Raw genomic sequence first — 19,165 nt, 5'->3', positions numbered from 1 at the left:
TGTTTCCCTCTGGCTTTGGGACTCTCCTAATATTCTTGAGTCTGGGACGAAGGGAGCTGAGGGAGGGTGTCTGTGGAAAAGTGCTCCAGAGAAAATCTTGTGCAGTTTAAAGTCAGGTTGATATATGCTTCTAGCATTTCAGTCAGCCTGAGGCCTGGGACCTCTTGCTGCAGGCTGGGACCTCAAACAAAAGAATACAAAGAAACCACAAGGGGCTAAAAAAGAACTGCAGACATTAGTGAGTTACAGATAAGAAGATACACAAACCATCCAACTGCCTTTTCTGAGGTGTCGGGAGCTAAGGCAGGGCACTGAGCAGGACCCCTACACATGGCACCGCCAGGGGGTTGGGCCGACCACCCAAGCCCCGCTCTTCTCCAGCCCACCCTGGACGGCAAGAGCATGAGAAAAGCCATTTAAACTATTATACAATTAAGCAGTTACAAATACTGTACTGTCACCTATGATAATAGGGTCCTGCTCCGTTATAGGATTAGAACGGGACCATTTTTTTGCCTACCATGTTCCTCTTCGATTATTCCTGCCCTCTCAGACTGAGATAGCAGCAGCACAGTATTCCCTGAAATAAAACGTGGTTAGATGCTCCCTCCGGCAGTGCCCCCTGCCCGCTGAGTAGGTGGTTTTGCCATTTGAGCTCCCCACGAACGCCAGCATGGGCCAGCCCATCTATGACTTTGTTCTCGCCCCATGGGTAAGATAAGGATTTTAGGCGATGAACCAAGTAGCCAGAAGTAACCTCATTGGTAAAATGATGAAAGAGATGATAGCAACCTATGATTTCCATCCCTCTTCAATAGGAGCCCATCTCTGGCAGGGCCTCCGAATCCAGGCATCCGAATGCACAGAGCTTCAAGGGTTCTCTGTTTTTCAGGCCCTTTTTCACTGTTGCTTTTCCTGGAGGAGGGAGAGGGGGTCAGTGGGGGAACGTCTAACATGGCTGTAGGGTGAAGAAAACACTGTTTAGGCTACTTTTTTTTCCTATGCATTTTGGACTCTTAGATTCCAATTTTTTCATCTAACCCGTACTATCATCTACAGGTTAAATTTTTTGTTTATCCTCATTCTTGCAAATAGTCTTTCCAGCAGACCTGCCTTCTCTGTCTACCCAAAACTAGATGAGATGCTTGGCTGTCTTTCCCCCTTTCATGGGCTTGTTTTTCTTGGGAATTCACTTCATCAAGGGTTCCTTCCATATACTGTTTTTTTGCCAGTGCCATGGGGAATAGGATTTTAATTTTGTTAGGGTTAGGGTTGTTTTTACCATTGGTGTGAAGGTGTTTCACCTTCTATATCTCAGCCTTGGAACCGGAGAAAACAGAAGTATGGTATCCATTGCAGATTTCCTTCCCCCTGAACCTGCCTGACCTTCCATAATGCGGAATCAGACCCCATGGGTCTGTCCAGACCTTTAACACTACAGGTCATTTTAAGCAAAGAAATATCGTGTAGTTTTCAGTGCTCTCAATAATTGTAGATTAAATTAATTTTCTTGGTTATTTCTAGATTAATATGCACATTTTAGTCAGGAGAGTTGAAAAACTTCTTTGTGTATTTTCCTTAATTGGAGGCAAATTTTAATGATTTGGCTGACTTTTTATGGAGTGGGGTAATGTGTATGTGGTTTGAGGTTAAATGATATTCTAGTTCTACCACAAATGGAGGTTTCTTCAGTGTTCTTGTTTATTTTTGTCCATTTTGGTAAAATTTTCAAAGGAAATTGGGGAAATCAACTTTTTTGCATACACTTTTAAGGTAGGCTAATTGTTTTTCCATTATATACTATTTACTCCCTTCCTTCTGAACTACCCCACCCCCATCCAGTCAACTTGATTCTTAGAGACTTTTCTCTTTATACTGTAAATTCAAAAATATAATTTTTGTCATTATACTTAGTACCTGGAAAGCCTTTATGGTAAATACACATGTCTTCTCACAACCCTGAAAAATTAATTTCCATTGCACTTTTTACAATGAATTTTCTTTAAATCTATGTTCACATACTTCAAAATGTATTTTCTATAATGCATTTTTCTTGCAACTGTATTTTCTTCTTTTCAGTTATCTCTTTACCAAATACTTGACTTTTGATCGTTTCCCCCAAGATTTCATGTATTTTTTCCCTCTCTCACTGTTTTCAAATGCATTTTAATTTTCTTTTAAAATTTGGGAGGATTACAAATTTTTGTCTCTGTATTATGGAAGATTTTATGTTTTTACTGACTTCAGTGGGAATCTTAAGTCTGTTGTTTGCTTTTCATTTCTATTTCATTTCGTTTTTTCTTCTGAAATTTTATTATAGTCATTAAATGGAAGATTTAAAACCTTTTCTTCTGTATATATAATAAAATTTTCTCTTAAAAATTATATATTTTCTCTGCCTCTTGAAGGTAATCTAACTTTCCTTATGGTCTAGCATCTGGGGACTCCTGATAACAACTGCACAAAGTGGAGCCAGTGAGTAAAGAGCCTGAGTGGATCCCTCCTAGGTCTCCTCCCTGCCTGGCTGGGTGCCGGGAGAATCTCTGCTCTTACTCTGAAGGGAGAATTGATCCCTTGGCATGCTGATTAACAGTGAGATCTCCAGAACTTGGCTTTCTGGGTTAAATCCCTGGTTGTGCCAGCATTAGCAGTGTTTGGGGAGTCACTTTGCCCTTCTATGACTCAATTTCCTCATCTGTAAAATGGGGAGAAATCTCCCAAAGGTTTATTGGGGGATTAAACTAGCTAATTTTTATAAAACCCTTAGAACTACCTGGAACATAGAAAAGAGAATTAAATATAGTTAGTATGATTTTCTTTTTAATATCCTGTATTCAAGCTAATTCTAATCTCTCCTTGTTTCAGCCATAATGAACAACATGAAATGCTCTAAAATTTCAAGAGATTTTTCTACCTACTTGTCTTTGAGTTTTGTTACTGTTGGGTTTAGTGTGTGTGTGTGTGTGCGTGTGTGTGTGTGTGTTTTAATGATGGTTGGCTTGGGACTTTTCTGGACTTCATGTATAAAAGGTTGATAGAGATGGAATTAATCGTACTGTGATTTCATGGCACACAGAATGATTGATTCAAGCAAAGCTCCCATCTTGTTTAGGTTATTTATTTTCTTGAATTTACAATTCCCACTTCACACTCCACCTCCATTTCCCACTTCTGGTCACCTTTTCATTGTACTTGATGGAAAACCTTTAGTCCCTGGATGTTCTTGAAAACGCTGTATTGCAGGTAGTGTTTGTTCATACAAATGACATGGTGGTATCACTCTCAATGTTTCTTACTGTTTTTTAAAATCGGCACTATGTATTTAAGATCTCTTCATGTTGTTGAGTATATTCCAATCCATTGCTCCTGAATCCTATACAGTATTCTACAGACTGTATCCATTAAAACTTGTTTGACAGCTCCATGCTGCAATAGCCTACATCATGATGAGCATCCTTGTACGGGTCCCCTCGTGGACCGGAGCAGGAATTTCCTTGGCGCACATACCCAGGAGCAGAACTGACTGACGGCAGGATGCTGCTAAGTAGTAATGAACTGGTAATGAATCACCAAAATGGTGAAGTCTTCCCCCACTAGCAGTACATAAGGCTCCTTTATCCCCTTAGAAAACTGAACAATGCCAAGTTGTGGGACAACATTTGACTCTGGTAAGGTCTCTACTTCTTGTCAGACCAATGAGGGAACCAGTATGAATTACATGTATCTCATAATTGTTTTGATTTTTATTTCTTTCAGTGCTGAGCTTGAATGTCTCTTCATGTGTTTTTCAGCTTTTTGGCTTCCTTCTCTGCTACGCACGCAATTGGAAACGGCTGTGGTGATGTTTCTTTTTGGTTGGATTGAAAAATGTTTTCTATTCCAGACCTTCACATTTACTTCCTTTACTTTCTCCTTTTAAAATAAACAGGTCCTAATGAGTAAGAGACACCTCAGCGTGGCTCAGCAAACGCGGGCCCTTCTCCGCAAGAGTTTTCTTAAAAAATGGAGGATGAAAAGAGAGGCCCTGTTGGTACGGTTTGGAGCGTATGTCTTCTCGTATTTACAAAAGGAAAAAGTATTTTCTTGGGTAGCGCACACACTTTATCTTCATTGTTGAATGTTTCTTTTATATTCTATTTCTAATTAGCAGGCTGGATTTTTTTTTTTCAAATTCTGGACTTTGCTATTATTTCAAATAAGATTCCTTTAAAGTATATCATGATTATATGTCTTACTGGAAGCATTTTGAAAAAATTCATATTCAGAAATTCCCTGAAAAATAAAGCCACGTCTTTATGCTGCAGAGATAACAAGTAACATCTGAACTCACTTGAATCTCATAAAGGAGTAAATACAAAAAGTCAGGAGTAAAGTCAAAGAGAGGCAGAATTTCATCCAGAATTTAAAAAAAAAAAAAACACTCAAAAGACAACAGGCAGCACTTCCACACCATCATACTATGGACAGAGATGATGTCAGTTTGAAAGAAATAACGAGCACATACGCAAACGGGAAAGGACAACGGCTTTGAACTTTTGCTTCTATTAAGATGGTGCTTTTCTTCTCATGATCAGAATGGTTACATGTGATTTGTGTGGAAAATTTAGTAAATTCAGAAAAGTGTAATAAGTAAGTTAAGATCACTTATAAAATACTGATATTTCAGTGGTATTGGTGTTTACTTCTAATCTTTTATCTCTTTTCAATATAAATATTTTATCTGCCAGTTTATCTATCTAGATCGATATAGTTGTAAAAATAGACTAACAAATATAGCTAAAATAAGATCATCTGGCGAATAAGATCTATACCTCTTTTAAAGGCCATGTGTTTAGAAGTGTAACTGGACAAAGTGTGTTCTTCCCGCTAGACTTTGAATGCATTCTGTTGCATTTCCAGATCCAGAGTGTTGCCACAATGACAAAGGCTTTTAACATTCCTTTTTTGAAGCAATATTTTGGAAGTATCTTCTTCAGCATAGAAGATAAACATATGACCTTGCTCCTGTTTGTGGAAGCTGGGTATCTATTTCATGCCACCTAATGCTTCTTTATCATTATCACTCAGGTTTCAACATAACTGTATATCCCTGGGCCGTTCATGATGCAATCCAGCCTTTAACACTTGCATTAAAGTATGATACAGTTAGGTTCTTAATTATAATTGGAATTAGTACTACAGCTCTGTCTTGATGGACAATGGCCATATTTCAAAAAGTGCAGAATAAAGAACAAAAAAACTGAGAGGGAGGGAAAAAACAGAATCCAAGCAGCATAACAGAATTAAATGGTTTAAATTGTTTGTGAGTGATTAATCTGTGGTTGGACAGCTACTGATTTGCTTTGTTTTTCTCTCATGATGTGCAGGAATGGTTTTTCTCACTTCTTCTAGTACTGTTTGCATACCTGTTTTCCTCCAGTTTACACCAAGTTAATGACTTTCATCAACTGCCTGCAGTGGATCTGGGACGTGTAGATGATTTTAATGATTCTAATTACGTTATCGCACTTGCTCCTAAATCCAAGACAACCCAGGAGATAATGAACAAAGTGGCTTCCACGCCATTTATGAAAGGTATGTTCTCTAGAAGCTCATGGTAACTTCCTTATTTGCAAAACACACAAATTCGTTTTGAGATTTCCTTGATAAACTGTGTTAAATGTTCAAGTCTCTAGATTTAATTACCAACATTGATACATGTTCCTTTTGAATATCAGGAGTTTCTTGCTCTATTTATTAGTCTCCTATTTAGGAAATTTTACATTAAAAGGGTTATCCTCACTACAGTCCATATCAGAATGAGATAGTCCAGGATTTTTCAAATGTATGTTTGTGAGAAGATTCTGGGAAGACTGGACAGTGGTGAGAGCGTGGTTTTTTAATCTCTTCAAATACGCATATGAAAACTGAGAGAGAATTTAAACAGCAAAACCAAGAAACCTTGGGCAATACTTACAACAAAACTAAGTGACAAGGTGTTTCCTTGAACCATAAAATGTCAGGGGGTGGGGAGAGAGCAAAGGGAAGCGACAGGCTGTCTGATGGACCAGGGGAGAGAATAAGAGCCCAGCAGCCCCTGCAAAGCAGAGAGGTCCAACCTGAGGACGAGAGCTAAAGACACCTTCAGTAGTTGTACTGGTTGTGCAGTATTGGGATGTTATTCCAAGGCTGTTATACATGTAACGTGGGAAACGCTGAATAAGGAAGTATGGAATAGTTGAACTCTTTTACCCCTGTGTTCTTGAAACACAGGCAGAAGAAGGAAGAAAGGCGACGAAGAGATCTGGGACAGGAACTTGACAGGGTGAGGGACCCTGTCGTTCCAGGTAGCTAGGAAGCCACTGAGAATGGTTACGTGATGTCAGAGGAGTCAGCAGTCAGCGTGAAGAGACTCTCACTGGTCAGAGTTGGCTTACGCTGAGCCCCAGCAAGACTAAGTGCAGTGATTTGAAACTCACTCAACGTAGATTTAAATCCATGCTTTCATAATGATATTGAAAAAAGAAGTTTGCCTTTGAAGGAGGATAGGAAGCCAGTTCTTATGTGATAACGTCTACATAAAGGGGAAATACCAGCATTTATGCCCTGTGAACTGTACTGTTGGATAACCAAGGAGATGATGGAGAGTACTGCTTGATAAATACTTTCTACTAATAAGTGAAAAAGAAATGATGCAAAGAGAACACGACCATTTTGAAATTTCCCACTAAATTAATGGAGCCAGGCACTGAGCATCCAAGGCAGCTAGTATCTCAGAGAGAGAGTCAATCTGAAACAGAGGCTCTCTGATGAACCCACACACCACCACCCACAGTCTTGCCAAGAGGACTAGACCTGAGTTTGATTCAGCCTCTGAATGCAGCTGCCAGGTTGCAGGAGATGCAGAGGACAAAGGAGCATGTTGAATGGCACCAGGAGCCTCGATTCAGCAGAATCCAGACTGTGAGAAATTGTATGGGTTAAAAGGCCTGGGTTTGGTCAGTAACAGTCAGCCATTCATTTATCTGATATATTTTAGAACAGGCAAAGTCGTTCGAGGAAACAGTCTCCAAGTGTCACAATTTTATGCTGCTTTTGGAAGTTTGGCTATGTTGACACCATCATCAAATGGAAATGTAATTATAGTGTATACTTATAACATATATTTCCACTTTAGATGGGCCTGTGTGTACATGAATTTAAATATGCATCGACATTGCTATTATTCCAACTTCCTTGTGCTTCAAATTACCAGTTAACTAATTCATTTGGAAAGGCACAATCTATTTGTGATAAAAGTGACTGCCACACAACACTTCTGACTTTATCTGGGACATTAAAATCCCCCCACTGACCCCCTCTAAGTGTGAATCTCTTATTTAGGACCAGCACTGCCTATAGTAAAGAAATAACTTTAGCATCAAATAGCTTTAACGTAGTTGAATACGACATGCTGTCTTTGGCGCACGTGGAAATCTTCTTACTTAGCTATTCCCTTCTTTCTCGTGGCAGGAAGAACTATCATGGGGTGGCCTGATGAAAAAAGCATGGATGAGCTGGATTTAAACTATTCTACAGACGCAGTGAGAGTCATCTTTAATGATACCTTCTTGTATCATTTGAAGTTCCTCTGGGGAGATAGAATCCCCAAGATGAAGGAACACAGAGACCATTCAGGTAACTTCTTAGGAAAAAAATTTTTTTTTTGCGATTATGTTATTAGCCACAAGGAAACATGTGTGATAAGAGAAATTTATGCAAACACACACAAGATAAACTCTGAATCTGTGAAGATACATGAGATTCATTCTTATTTAGTGAAGCCTCTGTTCTTAAGTAGATTTTTATTAAATTATATTTGCTATTATTCCTGTGTTACTTCTAAGTAAAAACCTAAAGAAAAGGCTCTCGCTCAGTGATTCCCAATCATCAAAAATAAGTAAATAAAATAAAAATAGTGCTTTCTTGACACAAGCAACAAAAGAGAAGAGCTCAACAAAGCATTCTTGACTAATGGAGAGAATTATCAGACTTAATGAGAAATTACTGAGCACTGGTCTTAAGAACATTAATAAAGCAGCTCTGGTGTATTCTCCTTGGGTAAACGCTACAAACCTCCCCTGAGAATTCTTACCATCCACTACATTGTTGTGGACCTGAAGTGTATTTTGGAGCATCTGAAATTTTGGTTTCTCCTGTAACTGAGACTGTCCCGTCTCATCCTAATGCGTGTCTTCTTCTTTTCCTAAAGCTCATTGTCAAGTAATGGATGAGACAATCACGTGTGAAAGTTCAGTGTTCTGGGAGAAGGGCTTTGTAGCTTTTCAAGCCGCTATTAATGCTGCTATCGTAGAAGTGAGTATTGAATTAAAGGAAACTAATTGCATTGTAAATTCAGTCTTAATGGATGGTAATAGAATGGGTTGTCCTAGTCTATCATTTAATCAATTTATCCACTTAATTAATTTGGCACAATATACTGAACAAGTGCTCTATGTAAACCTTATGCTAAGCACTGAGGATCAGGAAATGAGTAGAACACACACAGGCACTTTTCTCCAGGGATATTGGGTCGTCAGGGGATAAAATTATGGATAAATAGTTACAGTTAGAGTTTAGGTTCTATCCTGGAATTGTAAATGATGTGCCAGGCAAACAACGAGGCAGAAAGTACTCTGGTGAGAAATGTCAGAGAAGACTTACCAGTTGAAGTGACATTTCTGTTGTGACTTCAAGCATGAGTAGGATTTTGTTTCAGTGCAGGTGGTAAGTAGGGTTGTCCTAAGGAATGAAGACAAAAGCCAGAGTGTTTCAGGAACTACAAGGGCACAGATCACAATGGGCATATATGGTTGAATGTGGGATGCATGTAATTTCTTATAATTGAGGGGAAATGTGTGAGGTTATAATTAGCTTAATGATAACAGTCTGTTCATTGATGTCTTCCTTAAGATCGCAACAAATCATTCAGTGATGGAAAAACTGATGTCAGTTACTGGCATAAATATGAAGATATTACCCTTCATTGCCCAAGCAGGAGTGACAACGGATTTTTTCATTTTCTTCTGCATTATTTCTTTTTCTGCATTTATATATTATTTATCAGTCAATGTTACACTAGAAAGACGATACATGAAGTCACTGATGACGATGATGGGGCTTCAAGAGTCGGCATTCTGGTAAATCACGTGGCTGTGATTCATCACGCAACATAAATAAACAGAGCAAGTTAGCTGGCTGGGCTCCCTAGACCTATAGAGCATCATATTTAAACTTGATGCTTTCATAGAGTAGCACATTATAAGTGAGTGGAGTAGATGGACCTATGGGCTTGGTGAATGAAACTTTTCTTACTTTCTTTAAATTAAAGAAAGCCTGATGCTGTAGATCATTGGAACCCAGGTCACTAACCAATACAAATGAAGACTCTTAGTCATCTGGGTACCATATCTGGGTGAACCTTCATATACGACAGCTTGAGGTTTTGTATGTCCAATGAAATATGTGTTTCAGATATTTCATTAGAAAGGGTGAGTGGTTTTGCCCCCACACTGAGTGAGTCATCACTTCTATGACACCAAAGAAAAAGAACGTTTTACGCTTTTTAAGCACAGATCTTTCCTTGGCAGAGGAATAGCGGGATGGTAGTAACACAAGCCTGGGAGGAAGGAAGCCACGGGTCATCTCCAGCTGAGCATTTAGTACCTACTACCTTGACCAAGTTACTTCATCTCTTTTTAACCTTAGTTTTCTTTCCTGTGAAACACTGGTGATGATACCTGTCTCACTGGTCATGCAGATCAAAGAAGGGAATGTACTTAAGGTGTGTTATATTGAGCTTAACAAAAATTAAACACTTGACATTAAATAGCAGTTGATAGAACTTTAGGAAGTATTACACCTGAGAGGGCAGTAAATGCAAGTTAAGAAGCCAAGGATCAAATCCCCAATTAGTGACAAAAAAATTTTAATGAGTTCAGCCAAGGGATGTTTTTGAGGCTTACATAATAGTGAAAGAGTGAGTTCTGGAGTCAGAAAGCAATGGTTAGAATTTGCCTTTTACACACTGTGATAATATTCTCAGTGTTAAACAAGATATATAGAATAACTAGATATATGCCCAATAGCCTTTAAAAATGTTAGACGCTATTAAGGTGAGTAGGAAGACCCCACATTTTTCATATTGCCATTGGTGTAAACCAAAGTTATTTATTTTTCCTTCAGAGTTTTTCACTAAATTGAGTATGAAGTGGAGAAAATGGATTGTGGTTTGGTTTGGTCTAGAGTGGGAGGCTTTTTTTTTTTTTTGGTGTCTCTTTTTGTATTGAAATTGTCTAAGTCAATACTGAAGGACATTTTAGTCACTGTATTTTAAAAGATATTGCAAATGTACAAAGAGTCAGAGAAAAGTAGCCAACATGATACTTGAAAAAAATGAACCAAATATATCCAATTTGGAAGGGTTTTTAAAAAATCAGGACTCCCCCCCCAAGAAAAAGTTATGACTCATGAAAAAGAATGAAATAGTGCCATTTGCAGCAACATGGGTGGACCTAGAGATGATCATACTAAGTGCAGTAAGTCAAAGAAAAATATCACATGATATCACTTATATGTGGAATCTAAAAAAATGATACAAGTGAACTTATTTACAAAACAGAAATAGACTCAGACATTGAAAACAAACTTATGGTTACCAAAGGGGTGAAGGAGGGAGGGATACATTAGGAGATTATGATTAACAGATACACACAACTACATGTAAAAAGTAAACAACAAGGACCTACTACTGTACAGCAAAGGGAACTGTATCGAATATCTTATAATAACCTATTGTGGACAATCTGAAAAAATATATATGTGTAACTGAATCACCTTGCTGTACACCCGAAACACTGTAAATCAACCATTCTTCAATTTAAAAAAAAAAGAAAGAAAAGGCTGTGACACTCTGTACAGCATATGAGTGAAATTACAGACATGTTGAGAGGTCAAAGATAGATGAACAATGTGAGGTGAGTGGAAGTGTGTTGTGCAAAGGGAATCATTACAATCCGGTGAGACTTCCCAACACATGATGGCATTTTCTACTTTAAATAGAAGAAAACTTAGTGTTCATTTTGGACCCATTATGAACAAGTTGCCATATTGAATCCATAAAATACAACATTTCATTTCATTCTCTTATTATTTTTCAGTAGGAGATAAGGAAGTTTAAAGTTTAAGGTTTTTAAGTAACTACCTCTCAGGATCATAATCATTACAATGTAGCAGAGAAAGCCTGAACCCTGATGTGGACGATGGGAGGGTTTATTCTCTTTCCCTTATGAAGCACTTTCTTCCTGATTCTTTGGAACTGATGGCAAGAAAAACTTATCTCACATCCACCTATGTATCTGTATCTATCTATGCCCTATGTCTTTGTGCGTTTCTGAATCTATAATCTATCATCTGTGTCAACAGCAAAATACAGAGTCCCTTTTTTTTTTTTTACAAAGTAAGAATGGCTTTTTATGTTTAAAAAATTAGAACAGTAATATTTTTACGGCACACAAAAATGTATATGAAATTCACATTTCAGTGTCTACAAATACACTTTCACTGGAACACAGCCGTACTCGCGTAAATGTTGTCTCTGACGGTTTTTGTGTTCCGAAGGCAGCGCTGAGTCGTCGCAACAGAGACTATGGTCTGAAAAGCCTAAAATATTTACTCTCTGGCTCTTCAGAGAAAGAGTTCACTGATTCCTGCTTCATCATCTATTTTTCCTGTCCATGTTGTCTGTGTGATTACCGAAAGAGGAAGTCCAGAACTGACAAATCAATCGTCATAAATGCCTTCCCTGAAAACATCTCCCAATTGCTCTCATTATATTATCCACTTTATTTCTTCTTTTCAAATTAGCTTCCTATTTTCCCTGTTGACTTATTTATTGCCTACCGTCCTTTGTAGAATATGACCTTCAGGGGCAGAGAAGTTTTCCGATTTATTAGCTGTTGAATTCCCTTTATTCTTGATATATGGTAAGCTTCACAAATCATTGGCTGGAAAAAAAAAGGAATGAATCAAGTGATGGAGTAACAGCCCTTTGAACTGATGCTTTGCTTCTGTGCCAGGCTCTCCTGGGGTTTGATGTACTCTGGCTTCACCTTCATTATGGCCACTTTGATGGCTCTGATTGTAAAATCCGCCCCAGTTGTCATCCTAACTGGCTTCATGGTGGTCTTCACCCTCTTCCTCCTCTATGGCATGTCTTTGGTGAGTTGGTTAATGTAATCTCTCTCTCTCTCTCTCTCTCTCTCTCTCGGGATTGTTTCTCAGAGAAATTACAAGTCATGTCTCACTGATTCTGCTCACCCTCTTCTGTTCTGTTTGCAGTATTTGAGTATTTGCATGAGACAGTATCTAAAGGTTGGGGGAAAGATGAAATATACTTTTGTGTTATGAAATTCTTTTTTATCACGACACTGATCATTCTCAGAGGATTATATACTACCTGAAGTCTTTCTCTCCTCTCAGATAATGTTAGCTTTCCTGATGAGGGTGTTGGTGAAGAAACCTTCCCTTACTGGGCTGGCTGTCTTTCTTCTTACTGTCTTTTGGGGGAGTCTGGGATTCACTGCTCTGTACAGACACCTTCCTGCATTTTTGGAATGGACCTTATGTCTTCTTAGCCCTTTTGCTTTCACTGCTGGAATGGCCCAGGTAAGAGTTAATGTAACTATTTCATCTTTTACAGAACATTTAAAACGGATTCCCTCTTCATAATTCATGCTACACGTGCTAAACATTAAAATTCCCATCCACTTTTGTAAAGATGCACTTTGAAGAGACAGGAGAGGGTTCACTTTTTCTCTCTCAGCATAATTAGGGTTTTTTTTTAGGTCTGATATAGACTGATACTCCGTCATCGGTGTGGATCAGTTTTTACTTTTATTGGGATGCTCCAATGCACATTTATCGAATTTAATGCTCAGGAAACATGACCCCTTGTCTTGTCACAAGTATTTGAAAACCAGGAATTCCCTAGAAATAAATTGTTATTCTTTGATTGGCCAGTTCTATATGAAACTGAACCTCGTCTCAGAAAAAATAAGTTATGATGTCATAATTATCAAATGCAAAGTGAAAGGTTATGTCACACATAAACTCACTGTATCTTAACTACACTAGGAAGTTACTCTTGTCTTCGGCCCAAGTGCAGAGGTACTTGCATCCCTCCGTGTTTTCACTTTCAGACATGTCCCCATCAAGAATGCCCTCCTCCTCCCCATCATAAGCCTGATGAAATCCTATAGGAAGCCCACCTCATATACCACCTCCCTTGAGTTTTCACCTCTGCCTAGAGGACCTGCCTGCTGCTGCCTGTGGGAACCCTTACCCAGCACCTGCCTTCTCCACCTTCCCAAAGTGCTTTGTAGTTACGTGGTTTCACTGCTGTATCTTCCAACAGATTAGAGCTCTGTAAAGACCAGAACTGTGTCTCATTTATCTTTTCAATCCCAGTGCCTAGCAGAAATAAGACAATGATCATTCTTAATGCTCTATTTATCTTTTTTAAAGTCCATGCATGTATCTCTTTTTTTTTTCAGCTTACACATTTGGACTATGATAGGAACTCTAACATCCCTCTGGATTCTTCAAACAACCAGTACCTAATAATAGCAACTCTTTTCATGCTGGTTTTTGATGCTTTTCTCTATTTGGTATTGACATTATATTTTGACAAAATTTTGCCCAGAAAGTAGTAACATGATTGTGATTCAACACAATTTCATTCGCTGTATTTCTTAAATAACTGTCTGCAACATATTAAATATAAATTATCAAGAATTTTTTTCCCCAAAATTTCTAAAATGAACCTAGTGGTATTCTGTACTCTGTTTATAGAATCACTTTCTAAGATCTTTTTCTACTGTAACGATTTAGGTGGCTTCTTTTTAAAAGGAGTCGCTTGCAAGAGATTAAGGATAATTATAATGTTAGTGGTTGTTTTAGAACTAGTTAAAGAATGCTCGTGCTTGATACTGGATCTTCGAAATTTCTAAATGCTCCCCCAGTGAGTTGCATTGACGTGCCATCCTGTCTACAGTGACTATAATCCTTAAAGTGGTGACTGACCCAGTGTTTAACTGCCTCCTGTTTGTGTAGCTGAATATGGACGTCGACATTCGCCTTGGTTTTTCCTGAAATCCTCTTTCTGGTTTCAACACCAAAGGGCTGATCACGCGGCCCTTGAGAATGAGACAGATTTAGATTCTTCAACTAGCGACCCCTTTGAACCAGTGTCTCCAGAATTCCATGGGAAAGAAGCCGTTAGGTAATAAAAATATTACATGGTGTTGCAAATGGAGAATGAATCAGAGACCATAGATCTATCTGTACCCACCTACATCCCAGACTGCTACACTCGTGAAAGGCAACATCGTTCTCTATCAATGTATTTATTTAATGGAGGTACTGGGGACTGAACCCAGGACTTTGTGCATGCTAAGCATGCACTGTACCTCGGAGCTATACCCTTCCCGCTGCTTTTATAAAGCCTGCAGCACCCAGCATTTCCCGCGGGTCCCCCATCCAAATACTAACCAGGCCTAACCCTGCTTAGCTTCCCGGACCCCGCGCCTTCGGGGTGGTATGGCCACAGACTCTTCCGCAACACTCATTCTTATTCGCACTTTGTTTTCTCGCGTTGTCAGCTTTTACGTTTATATCTTATGATGTAACAACAACTGTCAATAAAGAGATCATCTTCATATTTCCATTTTCTTCATTGTCTCTTCTTTCTCTTCTTCGTGCTTTTCTCTGCCCTTTCCCTTTATGGCAGACACTCATCTGTCATAATGATCGCGGATGCTGCCTCTGGTGAGACCCCCTTCCTTCCCCCCCGCCAGGCCCCCAGAACCCGTGTGTCGGGAAGGAGCCCCCGGATTTCCCGACAGCCTCAATGACTTGATTAGTCAGTTCTCTTTCCACCTCTACAATTGGCTCAAAACATTTTCCTATTTTTTTTGCAGAATAAGAAATCTTAGGAAAGAATATGGAAGAGGAAAGCATGCAAAAGTAGAAGCTTTGAAAGGTAATGAAATAACATCGTATTTGACGTAGCGGTTTGATGTAGGGGTTGTGCCTCACTGTTGTCCTGCCTTGGTAGGGGTTAAGAACAGACGCCCCAGATATCATGGCTCTCCTTTATCTGGATACATTATGTTTTCTTCCAAGTAAATTTAAAGATCTTATAGCAATTTGGGGAAGTTGGCTGCACCACGGATATCTTAATGCGTTTGACAGAGGATAGCATATTATTTTCAACTCATCATACTTTCTAATCCTAATGCTGTGTTTATTATAGTCAGCCTATCTTTAATGACAAAACTGCTTTTATCCAAAAAAAAACCAAAACCCTGTTAATCGCATAATAATATATCATGGCAATCCTAGCCTATAAAAATGTGTATCATAGAAGATGCAATTTTAAAAGTAAGAATTGGGGAGGGGGGTGGATTTTACTTTGAATATTGCTAACCAAATGGACACATGCAATAAGAACTTATAAAAATTTCAGAGAATGTACCAGTTACTATAGAGGCTCTGAGTGTAAATTTTCTGAAACAATGCCAGGTCTGGTATTTGACATACATGAAGGCCAGATCACTGCCCTCCTTGGTCGCAGTGGAGCTGGGAAAACCACCCTGTTAAATGCGCTCAGTGGACTGTTGGCCCCAACATTAGGTGAGAAGACAGTCATCCGACGGCAAGCACACGGGCAAATGAGTTAACTGTGCTTTTCATGAACTCATTAATTTCACTGGCTGCTAGTCACACTCGGGCATTTAGTAGGAAAATTTTAGAAGTTTTAAGTTATTGTTTTACAGATTTATGTTTTATTTATTTAGGAAAATCTTTGTGGCTGAAGTATCTCATGATAAGTAGCTTTATGCTTTCTAATGGGTATTCCAATGGGTCAGATATATTGTGAACATTAAATTTTTAACCAGTCCAGAGTGTACGGTATTCCTGACAGGGAAAGTACGTCTAAGGGCTCGAATGATTGACGCACACTGTTTTCCACTTTAAGTATCTTAAATGAAGCATGGGACGTCACCTTGATGCTGACCCTCTACCTTCTAGGTTCGGTCACCATCTATAATCACTCACTTTCAGAAACGGCCGACCCAGGAACGATCAGCAGGCTCACTGGAGCTTGTCCACAACCCAGCGTGCAGTTTGGCTTTCTCACCGCGAGAGAAAACCTCAGGCTCTTTGCCCAAGTGAAAGGGATTCAGCCACATGAAGTGGCGCAAGAGGTAGATAAGCATGTTAGATGTCATACAACCAGGAAAATGAAGTTGTTTAGCTAGAATATTCTAAATGAATCGGTGTGACTTCTCCATGATTCATCCTCTAAAGGTCGAAAAAAAAAAATCCTTTGTGATGAACAGCAAAATGATAGCATTTTTAAGAGAAACATTCTGGGTTTTGGACTAAATATCCTTTACTTTGTTAGGTTCAACGAGTTTTACGGGACTTAGAGATGGAAAATATTCAAGACATTCTGGCTCAACATTTAAGCGGTGGACAAAAAAGAAAACTAACTTTGGGGATTGCATTTTTAGGAGATCCTCAGGTAAGCTGAACTCAAGTTACTGGCGAAATCAGATCGAGGACTGTGAAACGACTATATTTGATCACGGTTAATTTGCAAGTGATAAATGTAGGAGAACAGTTACAATGAAAAATTAAGTACAAAAATATTTCCCCCTCAAAATTGTACAAGTACAGTTGACTCTCGAACAATGCAGGGTTTGAGGGCGCTGACCCACCACGCAGTCAGAAATCCTGGTACAGCTTTAGAGTGAGCCCTCTGTATACATGGCTCCTCTGTGTTCATGGTTCCATATCTGCAGATTCAACCAGCCTGGGCTTGTGTGTTACTGTAGTATGTAGCGACAAAAATCCACCTCTAAGTGGACCCGTGCAGTTCAAAGCCATGCTGTTCAAGAGTCCACTATATAGGTGGTTTTTTTTTTTTTTTTTAAAGAACTTTGCATGAAAAGAGGAAACACTTTTGTGTGCTTTCCTACTGTGCAGGTTTTGCTTTTGGACGAACCAACTGCTGGATCAGATCCTCTTTCAAGACACCACGTGTGGAACCTCCTGAAAGAGAGGAAATCAGACAGAGTAATTCTCTTCAGTACCCAGTTCATGGATGAGGCTGACATCCTGGCTGGTGATTCTTGGTTTTCTCGCACGTATTTTAGTGACAAATTAGGGACACATATGGAATTGTATGGATGTGTCCCAGCACGGCTGCCATGCACGTCACCGCCATGAGCCAAGGCGGGAGGATTGTTCTCCCATCCATCGGGATGCCTGCATCCCCGAGTACATTGTCCCATGAGAGTGTTCTGATCCTATTGCAAAGCAGCTCACTGGTTGTAAAATATATAGCATCCTCTCTAAGATACACTATGTTTTATGCAGTGTGAATGCCAGTTGGCTTGAAATTTCCTTTCAATGCAAGATAATTTTCTAAATAGACTAAAGAATAAACTAACATATCATTTTAGTTACTGGATGACAAAGAAAGTGGCTTACCTTGACCAGAACCAGAATGCATCTCTTTTAGTGGTTCAGGCTTCTAAAATACATTATTTATTAATGGATTTATTCTCTTATAAATAGTGAAAGGATAACCCTTTAATACAATTTATTTGGTTTTTCCTGCTTAGATAGGAAGGTGTTTATATCCAGTGGAAGGCTGAAGTGTGCAGGTTCTTCTCTATTCCTGAAGAAGAAATGGGGCATCGGCTACCATTTAAGGTATAACCATCATTGTTGGGAACATGTTGGAACACACTGGGAATGTTGGGGACAGGTGATAGCAGTGTCGGTGTGTTAGTGTAGGCAACACAGTAAGTTCATTTCAAGAGGGCTGTGTTGGAACTACACCACAACTGTTCTCTTTCTTAGCTAGAAAAGGGTATGTGGGACTGTAAACACTGAGAATATAAGAATGTTTAAGCTAAGTTTAAATTAAATGCTTGGAAACTATTTTCACAACACATGATTTGCTAAGAGAAACTTAATGATATTCCAGTCCTCTCTCTTACCCTATTCCTAATATTTATTTTTTGTTGATCCTGGCAATTTCAATTGCCTCCAGTCTGTTCTCCCTGACTTCCTTTTCTTCCTTATTTTTTGTCTCCTTTTCTTTCTGATAATAATTATTATCACTGTTAAGTAATGTCTGTCACTTATTAGATGTTAGCTGTACTGAAGTTACTTGATAAGCTATTTACATATAAGATACTCATATAATCATACTTAATCCTCCAAATAACTGTAAAAATATGGTATTATTATGTTCCTTTGACGTGTCAGGGAGTTTTAATAATCCATCCAATCTCACCTCATTTATGAGTGGTAGAATATTTGGACCAAGATTTCAGATGTGATATAAATTGCTCCTTATACTTCCCACTAAAGTATTAATATTTCTTAAAAAGTGATTCAGGTCACTTCATGCGCAGTGGTGAAATGGGTCCCCTCCTTATTTCCTCCCCATGTTTACCCTGACCTAATCGACCGTTCCATCTTGATTGCTCGGTACAACCTAGCTGGATAAGTACACACAACTAGCACGAACCACTCACTCTTCCCTGGGTACGTTCCGTAGTTGAGTGTCCTGTCTCTGCTTGAGGAGGACATCTGTTTGACATGTCTTTCTCCAACCCATTTTAACCATTGTCAAATCCCAGCCATTCCTGAAAGTCTTTTTGAATGTCTTTTCCTTAATAATAAGCATCCTCTTTTCTGGGGCCCTGAAAACACTATTTTGAATTGTTGCCTTGAGCAACTTAATAAACTTTGATCCTCAATAACTTCATTTATAAAATAGAGGCAAGAAGACCTACTTTGCCATTGAGGCTAAAAATGATGAATGAATATCTGACCAGGTGCCAAGGGCTTAACTGGTTTGATTCAACTTCTCTCTGCCCTACTTCTTCTCTAATACGCTGCTTTATATTACTGTTATGTTCCCCGCTCCTTAGGGAAGGTGCTACATTCTCCCTATTTGGTATCCTGGGTGGTGATTCACACAGGGCCTTGTAAACACAGAATAGTTTTATCTACAATTGATGTTTTTAGGTTTGTCTCATCAGTGTGAATTGTGAAGCCCTCA

General features: G+C 38.9%; 1 protein-coding gene across 1 annotated transcript in view; it reads left to right on the top strand.

Moving 5' to 3' along the window:
- ABCA9 (ATP binding cassette subfamily A member 9) overlaps window positions 1-19,165 on the top strand; it is a 54,023-nt gene that overhangs the window by 2,230 nt on the left and 32,628 nt on the right. Inside the window, 15 exon segments of the mRNA XM_074343563.1 lie at window positions 3,929-4,030; window positions 5,367-5,574; window positions 7,492-7,656; window positions 8,231-8,334; window positions 8,932-9,158; window positions 12,096-12,237; window positions 12,499-12,684; window positions 13,572-13,719; window positions 14,131-14,299; window positions 14,997-15,058; window positions 15,601-15,711; window positions 16,111-16,286; window positions 16,487-16,606; window positions 17,071-17,209; window positions 17,712-17,802. Coding sequence (XP_074199664.1) covers window positions 3,929-4,030; window positions 5,367-5,574; window positions 7,492-7,656; window positions 8,231-8,334; window positions 8,932-9,158; window positions 12,096-12,237; window positions 12,499-12,684; window positions 13,572-13,719; window positions 14,131-14,299; window positions 14,997-15,058; window positions 15,601-15,711; window positions 16,111-16,286; window positions 16,487-16,606; window positions 17,071-17,209; window positions 17,712-17,802 — 2,150 coding nt within the window.

Source organism: Camelus bactrianus, chromosome 16, assembly GCF_048773025.1.
Source record: "Camelus bactrianus isolate YW-2024 breed Bactrian camel chromosome 16, ASM4877302v1, whole genome shotgun sequence".
NCBI lineage: Eukaryota > Metazoa > Chordata > Mammalia > Artiodactyla > Camelidae > Camelus > Camelus bactrianus.
The sequence above is the reverse complement of the archived record's forward strand: the minus strand, read 5'-3'. Positions and strand labels throughout refer to the sequence as shown.